At 53.5% G+C, this 15,135-nt stretch overlaps 1 protein-coding gene across 1 annotated transcript in view; it reads left to right on the forward strand.

Annotated features, from left to right (window-relative positions):
• NOP14 (NOP14 nucleolar protein) overlaps positions 1-15,135 on the forward strand; it is a 30,072-nt gene that overhangs the window by 2,032 nt on the left and 12,905 nt on the right. Inside the window, exons 2-7 of the mRNA XM_062212753.1 lie at positions 1,890-2,024; positions 2,481-2,622; positions 8,762-8,904; positions 12,024-12,158; positions 12,855-12,977; positions 13,997-14,125. Coding sequence (XP_062068737.1) covers positions 1,890-2,024; positions 2,481-2,622; positions 8,762-8,904; positions 12,024-12,158; positions 12,855-12,977; positions 13,997-14,125 — 807 coding nt within the window. The remainder of the gene's footprint in view (positions 1-1,889; positions 2,025-2,480; positions 2,623-8,761; positions 8,905-12,023; positions 12,159-12,854; positions 12,978-13,996; positions 14,126-15,135) is intronic.

Below are 15,135 nucleotides of genomic sequence, written 5' to 3' on the forward strand. Positions count from 1 at the left end.
CCCAGGCCATTAGCAGGGAGTAGATCAGAAGTGGAGCAGCTGGGACTCGAACCGGCGCCCATCTGGGATGCCGGCGCTGCAGGCGGCCCACTACACCACCACGCAAGCCTGTGACAGATGGCTGGTGCCTGCTCCTCCTCCCTCCTACCTGCCCAGTGTCACTGTCAGTGCTGACCCCCTCCTCTCACAGGTGCAGGCCCCAGAGGTCTCTGGGTAGCATCAGAACAGTGTCAGGTGACACACACAGATGCCAAGGTCATAGTCAAGCCGTAGAAAGCAGATGGGTTACCACTCTCGCTGCAGATCTGGGTTAGAATCTGCCTGCCCTCCTGGTTTTGGGCTGTGTCTGTTGCATTTAGGTTCTCCCATCTGAATACTACAGCAAACCCTGTGGCTTATTTAAACAGCGTTTTCTCAAGTTCTTTAAGTTTTAGAAAGTCATTTGAGAAGCAGAGACAGCGCTCCCGTACGCTGGTTCACTGAAGCTGGGAGCAGGTGTCCAGTGTGGGTGGCAGGAACCCTGCTACTGTGCCTCCTAAGGCCTGCGGTAGCAGGAGGCCGGGGCAGATACTGGGCTACGTGGGATGTGGGCATCCCAGCTGCCAGTCCACAGGCCTGCCCCCATTGTAAGTTTTGTTCTACAGCGGAGGGAGTAGGCGGGTTCATAGAGCTTAACCTGGTACTCAGGAGTGGCGACTTGAACGTTATCCCTGGCATCCAGCAGCGTTTTTCCTTCCCCGTCTGTTCCTTTAGAGCTGGACATCACAGAGTGAGGGGCAGAGGTGGGATGCTAGGACAGGAGCAGCCGTGCTGGAGCCGCTGGTTCACTTGCAGCTGCCAACGGTCCTGTGCTCTGATTCTAGAAGCAGTGAGAAGGTAGACCAGGGCAGCTCCGTGGAGGAGGACGTGGGAAAGGGCTACCTACTCAGCAGGTGTTCACTGAGCTGGCCGCCTGCGCGGCAGAGAGTCCTCAGTGCATTCCAGGCGAAACACGTTCGCATTTTGAAGTGAGAAGAAACATGCTTTGCCAGCATTAGTCTCTCCGCCGTTAGTAAATTCAGTTATCATGTTGCTTTCGAAGTGACTTCTCGCAAATTAGAGGAATCCCTGAAGCAGGCAAGAAATGGGCACATCTGATTAGGTCAGGGTTTGCCGCGCTTGCCGGGATGCATCGGATCGTCCCGAGGCCCCCCCGGTGATCCCACCTCGGTTCCCGTCCTGGTCACTGCTGCTGCATCAGATCCCGCTCAGTGGTGGTCCCTGCGGAAAGACAAGGATCTCTGTAAGGGGTAAAAGTCCGCAGCCAGCCACCTCGGGACCCATGGCCGCAGCCCCCACCACGCCCATCCTCTTCTCCGCCCGGGGATTCAGCCTCGAGGACAAGCAACGCCGGGTGATGGGGTGCCCGTCCCTCGGCTGCGGGAAACGCCGGTGCCTTGAGGTGTGCTCTCAGTCGTTGAGTCGCGTACTTGGAGTCACTCCTCTCATGTCCTCTGGTGTGAAATCAAATTGGGAGCCCCACCTGATCACCTTGTCTGAATTTACAGCCTGCGTTTTCTAAGAATCTTGGTGACAAACCCCCTCCGGAGTGGAAAGGATCCAGACTTACCCTCTTGCAGGAGTAAACGTGTGGCCCAGTGCTGTGCCGCAGCTGGGAGAGCAGTTCTGTCCTTGGGCGGTGTGCGTTTCACCCGTCCTCTCAGCACTGCAGACAGACTCCAGAGAGGAAGACGAAGTCACCACTCCACGAACGTTGGCTTTTTCTTAGAATTCCACCCCAGTAGGGAAGGCCTGTCATCCAGGAGAGCAGACGGTGGATGAGCTCAGCCCGCAGTGCGTGGATGTCACCGGAAGTATTTGTGATGCTGTCTTACGGTCTTGTCTTTCAGCGTACCCAGACTTTATTAAAGGAATACAAGGAAAGGAACAAGTCCAATGTATTCACAGACAGACGCTTTGGGGAATACAATAGCAACATAAGCCCAGAGGAGAAGATGATGAAGCGGTTCGCTCTGGAGCAGCAGGTATGGGGGAGTTGGATTTAAGAACTGGGGAGAAGGTGGATTCTCTGCGTCCCATTTCATCTCTGCGGTCCAGTTCTCGAGTCCTTTAGCTGGCGTGGGCAGGCCAGAGAGGAAGCAGCCTTCCGCAGAGGTCGCTGGGCTGGCTCAGTATCTCCTCCAGGGTAAAGGCAGTGGTGTGTATTAGAGTTCTCAACCACGTTTGGCTTCGAGTCTGGTGATTGCAGAGTGAGTAGACAGAGGGACGAGCTGGCGAGGAGGGCTTGTCCACAGTAGGTCGGTCTGGCCCATTGGTCTGTTTAACAATTCTGTGTGTTACCTGAATCATTACTAAAATAACTCAGCAACAGTAAGGCTGCGTTGTCCTATTTCAAATGCAATGGGAAAATAAGCTTGTTTTTGCTGTGAAGTGAGCATGGTGCTGCTAGGAAGTTGATTTTGTTCCCCCTCTTCTGTCAGAAACATCATGAGAAAAAAAGCATCTACAACCTGAACGAAGATGAGGAGTTAACCCATTATGGCCGGTCTTTGGCAGACATCGAGAAGTACCATGACATTGTGGATAGTGACGGTGATGCTGAGGATCCAGGGACCTTGTCTGGTAAGGCCGGGGCTGCCCCCACAAGCCTGAGGGTGTGTACAGAGCCAGGGACCGTCTTCCCCGTGGGGCTTTGGAGGCCTAGGAGAAGTGTGGGAGTTTGATTGTGAACCTTCCAATGGATTCCACATGTGACAGTTTTATTTTGTGGCTTTTGAAACTTTAAGACAGTTTGTATAGAGATAGGTGTTTCATGGACTGAGATAGCACATTAACACTCATTATCCTACTTGAACCTCACAGCCCATTTTGCCCAGGAGCTCAGAGATAAAATGTCCTGTGCCCAAGGTGTAAGCTGTGGCCTGGAGGCACTAACCCTGGGGACAGCTGTCTTCCCATTTTATGCATTCTGACCTAATATTTCCACCACCAATACTTACATGGTCCTTTCAGTCTTTACTTACCATGGGACTAGTTAATGGCAGTTGTTTTTTTTGTTTTTTTTAAGATTGATGTATTTATTTATTTGAGAAGCAGAGGGAGAGAGAAAGAGAAGTGTTCCATCCGCTGGTTCACTCCCCAGATGGCTACAATGGCCAGAGCTGCACCAATCAGGAGCCAGGAGCTTCCTCCAGGTCTCCCATATGGGTGCAGGGGCCCAAGGACTTGGTTCATCTTCTGCTTTCCCAGGCCATAGCAAAGAGCTGGATTGGAAGCTGACCAGTCGGGACTTGAACCAGTGCCCACGTGGGATGCTGGCACTGCAGGCAGTGGCTTTACCAGCTATGCCACAGTGCCGGCCCCAAATTGTGGCAGTTTTGAGAGGGAAATAATATTGAGCCACAAATCTGTAGACAACATGGAACCAATTAAATTGTGGGGCCTTAATTTATATTAATAAACAACTAAACTGAATTAGGACTCAGTTTTGTTTTAAAGATCTACTTACGTATTTGAAAGTCAGAGTTACACAGAGAATGAGAGAGAGAGAGAGAATCGCGATTGTCTTCCATCCACTGGTTCACTCCCCAGTTGGCTGCAACAGCTGGAGCTGGGCCAGGCGGAAGTCAGCAGCCAAGAGCTTCTTCCAGGTCTCCCACGTGGGCGCAGGGTCCCAAGGACTTGGGCCATCTTCCACTGCTTTCCCAGGTTATCAGCAGAGAGCTGGATCGGAAGTGGAGCAGCCGTGACTCAAACCTGTGCCAACATGGGGTGCCGGCGCTGCAGGTGGCAGTTTTATCCTCTATACCACAGCGCCAGCCCCAAGAGAGACTTATCTTTCCTCTGCTGGTTCATTCCCCAGATGGCCGAAACAGCCAGAGCTGGGCCAGGCTGGAGCCAGGAGCTCCATCCAGGTCTCCCACGTGGTGGCAAGGGCCCAGACAGCTGGGACTCAAACTGGTGGCCGCGTGACTGAGAGGGTGGTGTTGTGCCAAGACTCGAGGACTGGGTAGGGGGAGGTGTCCCCATAAAGCGGAATGGGGAGCCTTTTTTCTGCCAAGGGCCATTTGGAAGTTTATAATAACATCACTCACAGGCCATACGAAATTAATTCCCAACTCAAAATCTGCCTGCTGTACGTTCATTCCGTTTCGAGTCCTGCCTGTGGGTGCCATGACCGGAGCAGGACATTCCCCACCCCTGCCAGAGGTGGGGCCAGCAAGGAGGCTTTGCCTGGGGGACAGGGAGATGGTGACAGGCGAACAGGGTCTCCTGGGCCACAGGAAGAGGTCGGCTTTGAGTCAGGAAGTGGCGCCATGGCGTTCCGCAGTCAGGATGAGGCCAGCGGGCTTCCTCATGAGTTGGATGTAAGTGCAGAAAGAGGAATCGAGAAAGGCTCTAGAGTCTTGGCCTGAGCCCCTGGGAAGCTACAGTTACCAGTCACTGCCGTCCGCAGCATGGGGGAGGTGAGATGCTTGTGAGGTGCAAGGGGCGCTGGAGTCCCGAGTTCACGGGGACCGAACAAGGCCACCAGGGGAATAGGAGGCAGTGGAGCCGGGGGAGGGGCTCCCAGCTGCCAGTGAGGCCCTGGGTGGGTGTTGGCCGAGAGCCAAGTGGAGGTCTTTGCTGGGAGGCAGTGATACAGGTGTGTTGAGCGCCGGTAAGATGAAGAGGAAGTCAGAAAACTGACCTGTAAATCAGGCAAGAGTCCAGCTCAGAGGAGAGGCTGCGGACAGCCAGGGGAGTGAGGAGACAGGAGACGGCAGGCTGTTGAAAGTAGAGTACAGGGGCCAGTGCCTGCAGTGCCGGCATCCCATATGGGCGCTGGTTCTAGTCCCGGCTGCTCCACTTCCCATCCAGCTCTCTGCTTTGGCCTGAGAAAGCAGTAGAAGATGGCCGAAGTCCTTGGGCCCTGTACCCACATAGGAGACCTGGAGGCAGCTCCTGGCTCCTGGCTTCAGGTGAGCTCAGCTGCAGCCGTTGCTGCCATCTGGGGAGTGAACCAGTGGATGGAAGACCTCTCTCTCTGTGTCTCTATCACTCTCTGTAACTCTGATTTCAAATAAATAAAAATAAATCTTAAAAAAAAAAAAAAGAATGGCGTACAGGAAGATGGGGTAGGGGCTGAGCAGTAGGGAAGGGAGGGGGGTGGCAGGGAGTTTTTTCTTTGAACCTGAGTGGAGTCCGACAGTGCTGCATAGAACGAGGCGCAGTGATGCGTGGAAGGCTGTGCTCTGCTGAGGTCATTTCCTTGAGTAGGTGAGAAGGGCTGGGATCCCGTTGCTTGGTGGCGGGCGTTGGCTCTGGACAGTTCCAGGGCTCAGAGCTGCTGTGGGATGGACTGGTCCACAGCCTTCGGCCCTTTTCTCTTCCTGGGCTGGTGTGGGGGCGAAGTCACAGCCAGGGAGGGGAGAGAATGGCCTGGTATCAACAGCCCATCTGGGCCGGCGCCGCGGCTCACTAGGCTAATCCTCCACCTGCAGTGCTGGCACCCCGGGTTCTAGTCCCAGTCGGGGTGCCGGATTCTGTCCCGGTTGCTCCTCTTCCAGTCCAGCTCACTGCTATGGCCCGGGAGTGCAGTGGAGGATCCAGGTCCTCGGGCCCTGCACCCGCAGGGGAGACCAGGAGAAGTGCCTGGCTCCTGGCTTCAGATTGGCGCGGTGCGCTGGTTGTGGCAGCCATTGGAGGGTGAACCAATGGAAAAGGAAGACCTTTCTCTCTCTTTCACTGTCCACTCTGCCTGTCAAAAAAAAAGCCCATCTGAAGTTGGCAGTTTTGGGTTTTGTTTGTTTTTTTGTTTTTTTCCCAGATTATTTATTTGAAAGAGTTACAGAAAGGGAGAGGCAGAGAGAGGTCTTCCATCCACTGGTTCACTCCCCAGATGGCCACAACAGCCAGTGCTGGATCGAAGCCAGGAGTCAGGAGCTTCATCCAAGTCTCCCACTTCTTGCACTGCTTTCCCAGGCCATAGCAGAGAACTGGATTGGCAGTGGAGCAGCCGGGATATGAACTGGCGCCCCTATGGGATGCTGGCTCTGCAGGTGGCACCGGTCCCAGTTTGCGGTCTTCAATGTGATGTGTTTTCTTTCCACCACCAGCCTTCACCTGCACAGGCAATAGCAGGGGGCCGGGTGCAGAGCTTGATTTAGCTCCTACAGGAAGAGGGGTAAGGCTGGGAGCTGTTGGGGTACTCGAACTGGGCTGCAGGACAACCCGATGTTTTACCTCGTGGGGCTTTGGGTAGATCACCTCACATCTGAGCCTTTGTTTTTCCAACTGATAAACCGGGTTCCTCAGGTGTTTTATTTATGACTCCTGTGTTCGAGTTCTCTGTGCTGGCTGATGTGGGGGGCTGAAGATGAATGACCCTCGTTGATAATTCTGCCTGTGCCTTTGAAGCCTCCCGGCGCTGACGGAGGGGTGTGGCGTGGCGGAGCCTCTTGTGCCCTGAGCTGGGCTCTCCTCCCACCAGCACTCTGGTGCCACCTGTGTTCCTGTATGCCCCAGTTTCCTGAGAGTGAACACAGTTTATAAACAAGTTCTGGGTGTTCCCAGTCACTTGAGTTATGGCTGCTTGGTAACTTAATGGGTCTGGGTTCCCTCCTTTCCATCCTTTTATAAAGATTCATTTATGTATTTATTAGAAATGTGGAGTGACTGAGATCATCCATCCACTGGTTTATTCTTTAAATGGCTACAACAGCCAGGGCACAGCTAGGTGGAAGCCGGGGGTCAGGAACTCCATCTGTGTGTCTCACATGGGTGGCAGGGACCCAGGCACTTGGGCCATCGTCAGCTGCCTCCTCAGGAGAATTAGCAGGAAGCTGGATCAGAAGTGGAGTAGGGGCTGGCGCTGTGTGCAGCGGGTAAAGCTACTGCCTGCAGTGCCGGCATCCCATTTGGGCGCTGGTTCAAGTCCCAGCTGCTCCACTTCCAATCCAGATCTCTGCTGTGGCCTGGGGAAGCAGTAGAAGATGGCCCAAGTCCTTGGGCTCCTGCACCCGTGTGGGAGACCTGGAGGATGCTCTTGGCTCCTGGCTTCCTCTCGGCACAGCTCCGGCCATTGCAACCATCTGGGGAGTGAACTAGCAGATGGAAGACATCTCTCTCTCTCTCTCTCTCTCTCTCTCTCTCTCTCTCTCTCTCTCCTTCTGACCATCTGTAACTCTGCCTTTCAAATAAAATAACTAAATTTAAAAAACAAAAAAGTGGGCCGGCGCTGCGGCTCAATAGGCTAATTCTCCACCTGTGGCGCCGGCACCCCAGGTTCTAGTCCTGGTCGGGGTGCCGGATTCTGTCCCTGTTGTCCCTCTTCCAGGCCAGCTCTCTGCCGTGGCCTGGGAGTGCAGTGGAGGATGGCCCAAGTGCTTGGGCCCTGCACCCCATGGGAGACCAGGGAAGCACCTGGCTCCTGGCTTCGGATCTGCGCGACGCGCCGGCTGCAGTGCACCAGCCATGGTGGCCATTGGAGGGTGAACCAACAGCAAAGGAAGACCTTTCTCTCTATATCCACCCTGCCTGTCAAAAAAAAAAAAAAGTGGAGTAGCCAGAACTCAATCTAGTACTCTGCTTCAGAACACAGGCATTACACATGGCGGCTTCACCCACTGCACCACACCAGCCTCTTGTATGTGTTTTCCTGGAGTAGGGGCTCGGCTTGGATGTTTCTTCAGTGCCAGTGTGCCTGATGTCTCATGCCGCCTGCTACCTTTGAATGTAGTTTGTCTCCTCTGAAACTCATGTTGTAATTTGTTTGTCACTGTGGCAATATTGGGGAGGTGGAGCCTTTAAGAAAGCATAGCTCAGGGCTGGCGCTGTGGGGCAGCGGGTGAGCTGCCACCTGAGATGCCAGCATCCCATACGGGCACTGGTTCAGGTCCCAGCTGTTCCACTTCCTATCCAGCTCCCTGCTGATGCTCCTGGGAAAGCAGTGGAAGACGGCCCAAGTGCTTGGGCCCCTGCACCCACCCGGGAGACCCAGAAGAAGCTCCTGGCTCCTGTCTGTTTCTGCTGTGGCCATGGAGGCCAATTGAGGAGTGAACCAGCAGATGGAAGACCTCTCTCTCTGTCTTTCCCTCTGTAATTCTGCCTTTGAAGTGAATAAAATTTAAAAAAAAAAAAAAAAAAGTATCTTGGCTCGCCGAGAGGGTGCGTGCCTCTCCCTGGGTGAGTCACTGTTAGCGCAGCGCTGGTGAGGCCGCTGCAGCTCACGGGCTGTGGGGCTGCCACGCCCAGACTTCCCAGTATCCGGTCCACGAGCCAGAATGTTTTAAAATAAATTACCCAGCGTCTGGTATTCTGTTACAGGTACAGAAAACACCCGTTAACTGTGTTTGAGTTTTTACTTGATGTGGCATTCTCAGGACTGCTTTGGAGATGTGCCGGCACAGTACCGCAGCAGGCACTGCTGGGCGGTGGGCGTTGTGCAGCAGGTTGAGTGCTGCTAGGGGTAGCTGCTTCCCCTCCCTGCTTCCTGGGTCAGAGTGCCTGCTTCCCGTCCCTGTGTGCTGTGCGCACAGGAGGCAGCAGGTGTTGACTGAGTACCTAAGTCCGTGCCATGCGCGAGGGAGGCTGCCATAGAGTTCCAGGCCTGTCCCTGGCCATGTGGCCATGTGGGGAGCGAACCAGTGAATGGGAGATTATCTCTGTGTGTGTGTGTGTGTCTTGCCACACTTTCTACCTTTCAAATACATGCTTAAAAGGAAAATGCTTGCCGAGCCAGGGCCTGGGCTTCAAGGTGGTGTTTCCTTTTTGTCTGCAGCTGAGCTGACTGCTGCCCACTTTGGAGGAGGTGGCGGACTGCTCCATAAGAGTGCCTCTCAACAGGAGGGCAAGGCGGGGGAGCACCCGAAGTCTCGGAAAGAACTGATTGAGGAGCTCATCGCGCAGTCCAAGCAAGAGAAGGTGGGTCGGTCAATGCTCCTGAGGGACGCCCTCACCAGAACATGCCGAGATCTTTCCCCTATGCATTCTTGGCTTGCGCTTAATATTTTGTATGCATTTAATAAGAGCATTCAATTTGAATAAGTGTATGTATATTTAAAGATTTATGTATTTGAGAGGCAGAGTTATAGAAAGAGGTAAAGACAGAAAGGTCTTCCATTTGCTGGTTTAATCCCCAAATGGCTGCAGTGGCTGGAGCTGGGTCGATCTGAAGCCAGGAGGTTCTTTTGGATCTCCCACTCTGGTACAAGAGCCCAAGGACTTGGGCCATCTTCCCCTGCTTTCCCAGTACATAAGCAGAGAGCTGGATGGGAAGAGGAGCAGCCGGGACATGAATGGCAGCCATATGGTATGCTGGTGCAGCCCCCAGGCACATATTTTTTAAAAGATTTATATATGGGGCCAGTGCTTGGTGTAATACGTAAAGCCACTGTCTGCAGCGCTGGCATCCCATATGGGTACTGGTCCAAGTCCCAACTGCTCCATTTCCAGTTCAGCTCCCTGCTAATGCGACTGGGAAAGCAGGGGAAGATGGCCCAAGTCCTTGGGCCCCTGTACCTGTGTGGGAGACCTGGAAGAAGCTCCTGGCTCCTGGCTTCGGATCAGTTGAGCTACATCCATTGTGGCCATTTGGGGAGTGAACCAGTAGATAAAAATCTCTTTCTCTGTCACTCTGCCTTTCAAATAATTTTTTTTTTTTTTTTTTTAGAAACACACTATTTGTTTTTGTTTTTTTTTTTTTTTTTGATGGGCAGAGTGTACAGTGTGAGAGAGAGAGAGACAGAGAGAAAGGTCTTCCTTCCGTTAGTTCACCCTCCCCCACCATGGCCGTTGCGGCTGGCACACCGCACGGATCCGAAGCCAGGAGCCAGGTGCTTCTCCTGGTCTCCCATGTGGGTGCAGGGCCCAAGGACTTGGGCCATCCTCCACTGCCTTCCCAGGCCACAGCAGAGAGCTGGCCTGGAAGAGGCGCAACCGGGACTAGAACCCGGGGTGCCAGTGCTGCAGGCAGAGGATGAGCCTAGTGAGCCACGGCACCAGCCTCAAACAAATTTTTAAAAAAATTATTTGAAAGGCAGAGTGACAGAGAAAAGGGGGAAGAGAGAAAGAGAGAGAGGCCTCCCATCCACTGGTTCCCTCCCTGAGTGACCACAAAAGCTGTGGTTGGGCTGGGCTGAAGCCAGAATCCCAAAACCCCGTCCAGACTCCCACGTGGGAGGCGGGGCCCAAGCTTCTTTCCCAGGCACATTAAGAGGGAACTGAATCAGGTGGAGCAGCCGCACTCAGACATGGGATGTGGTGTTGCGGCAGGTGACTTAACCCTCTGTGCCCCATTCTGGCCTACGTGGGAGTAGTTTGAATCCCATCAGGCAATACCTGGGAAAGGTTTTGGTCATACTGGTGGTGGTTTTGGTGTTGGACATCATTTGCAAGACACCAGTGGTTTATATTAACTTGCAATAACTCAGTCTAGACCAGGGGTGGGGTGACTTTTATCTACTGAAAAATTAATCTGCTATACGTTTATTGAACTTTCATTTTTTTCTTAAATTTCAAGTCCTGTCTGCAGTTGCCTTGGCAAGGCTGGACCAGATGATTCCGTGGGACATATGTTCCCCTCCTTGGTCCACATGAGCTGCTTATAGCAGGAGATGGCTCTGTCTGATGCGGTCGTGTGACTTTAAATTAAGGATTTACAGATTTACCTGTTTGAAAGGCAGAGTAACGGGGCCGGCACTGTGGCTCAATAGGCTAATTCTCCGCTTTGCGGCGCCAGCACCCCAGGTTCTAGTCCTGGATGGGGCATCGGATTCTGTTCTGGTTGCCCCTCTTCCAGGCCAGCTCTCTGCTGTGGCCAGGGAGTGCAGTGGAGGATGGCCCAAGTCCTTGGGTCTGGCACCCGCATGGGAGATCAGGAGAAGCACCTGGCTCCTGCCTTCGGATCAGCACAGTGCGCTGGCCATGGTGGCCGTTGGGGGGTGAACCAACGGCCAAAGGAAGACCTTTGTCTCTCTCTCACTGTCCACTCTGCCTGTCAAAATAAATAAAAAATAAAAAATTTAAAAGAAAGGCAGAGTAACAGATCTTCATCGCTGGTTCACTCCCCAAATGCCCACAACAGCCAGGGCTGGGCCAGGCTGGGGCCGGGGGCCGGGGGCTCCCTCTGGGTCTCCTGGTCAGTGGCAGCCAGCCAGCCTCTGCTTCCCAGACTTATGGATCAGAAGAGCACTCCATATGGGATGCAGACATCCCAACCCACTGTGCCCACACCAACTTTTTAAAAAAGATTATTTATTTGAGAGGTGGGAGAGAGAGGTCTTCATCCACCAGTTCACTCTTTAAATGGCCGCAATGGTCAGAGCTGGGCTGATCAGGAGCCAGAAGTTTCTTCCAGGTCTCCCACGTCGGTGCAGGGCCCAAACACTTGGGCCATCTTCCACTGCTTTCCCAGGCCACAGCAGAGAGCTGGATTGGAAGAGGAGCAGCCAGGAAAAGGTTGTGCCCACATGGGATGCCGGCGCTGCAGGCAGATGCTTGGCCCACTGCACCATGGCACCAGCCCGACATCAACTTTTTTGTGTATTTATTTTCATCTACTTGAAGGGGAGAGCAAATGATGCAGAGAGGTTTTGTAACTTTGTTTTTTGAATTGTCTGAAAGAGTTCCAGAGAGGGAGGCATAGAAGAGATTGCTCAATCTCCCATCCACTGGTTCACTCCCCACATGGCTGCAACGGGCTGAGAGAGGGCCTGGCCAAGGCCGGGAGTGTCACCTGAGTCTCCCGCCTGGGTGCAGGGACCCAAGTGCTGCCGCACTAGTGCATTAGCGGGGACTGGGCTGGAAGTGGCCGCCAGATGGGACGCTGGCGCTGCAGGCAGCGGCCCCACCCACTGCACCGGCCACAGCAGAGGTGTTCTGTAGCGTTGCGTTCTAATTCTTCCTGGCTATTTGGCTTTGTTGTTGACACGTGTCCTGCTGGCTAAGTGGGCAGCAGGTGTTCCCTGGGCGCTGGCATCAGCCAGCTTCTCCCAAGTCCAGCACTAATGGTGCATGGTGTTGTGTCTTATTTTTTTCCCCAGAGAGAGCGACAAGCCCAACGAGAAGATGCCCTTGAGCTCACAGAAAAGCTGGACCAAGACTGGAAAGAGATCCAGACTCTCCTGTCGCACAGAAAGCCCAAGTCAGAGGCCAGAGAGGAAAAGGAGACGCCCAAGGTGGGGGCGGGCCCCTGATAGACCCTGAACTTGGGTCTGTTGGGTTTCTGGGGACAGGGAGCTCGGAGTCCGTCCTGGCACCCCACATCGTGGGACACATCTTCTATTGGCCACATACGTCAGGGTGGCCTTCAGACTGGCCCCGGTGAAGGAGCCCCTCAGAGAGGTGGCCTGTGATTGGCTCGCTGGGTGGGTGTTGAAGCTTGCTTGTACACCTGTGTGATGCGTTCATTACTTTTGCCTCTGAACAGTGTTTATTTCCTACTGTGTTTCTTCTTCATCTGAATTTGTTGGAAGTGCTGTATTTGAGTAGCTGGGTTCTAGGGGAACTCCGGGGTTTGATCCGGTGTCTGTCCGTCTTTGTGAGTCAACCGCACGTTCTGTTACTCCACCTAACCTCCCGAGCGCAGGGCTTAGTGCCTCTGTGAGCAGCGCTCGTTTCTGTTAACCTGGGCTAATCCGAGAGTTTTCCAGGAGCAGAGGAGTGACCGAGGTGTCACTGAATTCTTGACCCCCAAGACTAATGAGAGCAGCTGTGTTTCCAGAAGAAAAGGCTTAGGTCCGATGTGGCATCTCCCTAACAGTCGGCAGCCGTCGCTGGACTGTGCCCGGGGGCTGGCTGCCTATGGCGATCTTCGATCTCGTTAATAAATGTGTACGTGCGTACCCATGAGGACTCCCTTTGTTCCACCGTAGCCCGATGCCTATGACATGATGGTGCGTGAGCTCGGCTTTGAAATGAAGGCACAGCCCTCCAACAGGATGAAAACGGAAGAGGAGCTGGCGAGGGAGGAGCAGGAGCGGCTCCAGAAGCTGGAGGTGGGCGCAGGCGGCCTGGCACGCCGGGGCACCAGGAGACCTTGCCCCCACCCCCCCAGAACGGCGTTGCCTCCTTTGTTTGTTGCCTTTTCTGCTTTATTTTGAAAGATAGGCTGACGATACACGTGGCGTTTTCCATGCTTTGTATTTACTTTGCCATAAGTATCCATTTTTTCAAAAACATGAAACAGAATGTAGATAATATCTAACTGCATCAAATAAAAACTGGACTTTTTTTTTTAATATAATTCATCCTCTCCAAAACAGGTAGTTAACAACACTAGGTGCTTTGCCTTCTAAACTTTTTTCTGTGTGTTTAAAATTTCATGGCATCTAAATAAAAATGCTATTTTTATTCTGTTATACTATTCTATAGCTGGCCTTTTAAGATTGATTGATTTTGAAAGAGTTAGAGATCTTCCCTCCACTGGTTCCCTTCCAAATGACTGCAGAGGCCAGCGAGGCTGCACCGGTGAAAGCTGGAGTCAGGAGCTTCTGTGTCTCCCTCGCAGGTGCAGGGGCCGAGGCACTCGGGCCGTCCTCCACTGTTTTCCCAGACCATTAGCAGGGAGCTGGATGGGAAGTGGAGCAGCCGGGACACAAACCAGCGCCCATATGGAATGCTGGTGTTGCAGGTTGTGGTTTAGCCCACTGCGCCACAGCATTGGCCCTCGTATAGCCAGCCTTTTTAACCTGACCACGTGCTGGACCTCCTCACGTGGGCTGTGTGTTTTCAGGTAGTGAGAAGAGCTGAGCTGTGTGTGTGGGGGCTCCTTGCCCCTCACTTCGCAGTGCAGCAGTGGTGAGTTCCAGTCAGGGCTGGATGCAGGGACCTGGGTGACAGCCTTCCCTGCCTTGGACTGCAGAGTATTTCTCCCACAAGGCTTAGTAACTCACTGCATGAGGACGTCTTCCTGAGTGCGGGAAGCAGGTGCATGGGTGGGCCCTGCCCTGCTGTCTAGGAGCGGGGCTGGCGCGCCCCCTGGTGGTGGAGCGCTCAGTGACTCCTCTCTGCTCAGGCTGAAAGACTTGGAAGAATGCGTGCGCGGGAGGAGGAGGACAGCAGGAGACCGCAGCACGCGTCTGCAGATGACTTGGACGACGGCTTCGTGCTGGGTGCAGATGACAGGCGACTGCTTGCTTACAGAGTAAGAGCTTGCGCTTCCCTTTCTTACCCATTTAAAACACATTTTCTGGTGTTTAGGTGTGGGGTTTATCACAGATGAGAATTTTGAGTGGTTTCCTTAAAGCTTTTGTGTTTTCTTTTTAACTTACTTGTGTTTGAGACACAGAAACAGATGTCCTGTCCAGTGGTGTAGCCACGCAGCTGCATACAGCATGTCGGGACTGCGTCAGGCAGGAGTCGGGAACAGAATCCGCCCACGTCCCCTTGTGCTTGACAGAGACCAGCCTGTCATGGAGCGCCTTAGCACGAGGCCGCAATTAGGAGCGGAGCGGGGACTTGAACCCAGGCGCTCTAGTGTGGGATGCAAGCATCCCAAATGGTGTTTTTTTTTTTTCTTTCTTTCAAAGATTTATTTATTTACTTATTTGAAAGGCAGAAAGAGAGGTGTCCTCCATCCACTGATGGCTGCAGCAGCCAGAGCTGTGCCGATCCGAAGCCAGGAGCCAGAAGCTTCTTCAGGTCTCCCATGCGGGTGCAGGGGCCCAAGCACTTGGACCATCTTCCACTGCTTTCCCAGGCCACAGCAGGGAGCTGGATTGCAAGTGGAGCAGCCGGGACTCAAACCAGCATCTGTATGGGATGCCACTACTGCACGCGGCAGCTTTACCTGCTACACCCCGATGTCTTAACCACTAAGCCAGATCCTCATCTTACTTCTTTAAGTTCTTTATCGGTTGTTTAGAGTCCATCAGATATTAAAAGCTCAGAGGGTAGACTCACAAAGCACGCCCCCCCCCCCCCCCCCGACACGGCATAAACTGAGCTACTTTCGCTGTTCCCGTGACCGGCAGGATTATCTGCATAGCCACAGCAGAGTGCTGAGGGATCTGACTCGGGTTGGAGTTCTGGATAGCTTTGAGTAGAGTCATTGAGTTTCTAGGGCTGGTGAAGTTTTTAAATAACAAACTTTGTAAGGATGGTACTTGTCTCCTTTTAGAGTGTGTCAGTCAGGGTTTGGGGCAGAGAAACAGG

Source organism: Lepus europaeus, chromosome 16 (assembly GCF_033115175.1).
Source record: "Lepus europaeus isolate LE1 chromosome 16, mLepTim1.pri, whole genome shotgun sequence".
NCBI classification, from domain to species: Eukaryota; Metazoa; Chordata; class Mammalia; order Lagomorpha; family Leporidae; genus Lepus; species Lepus europaeus.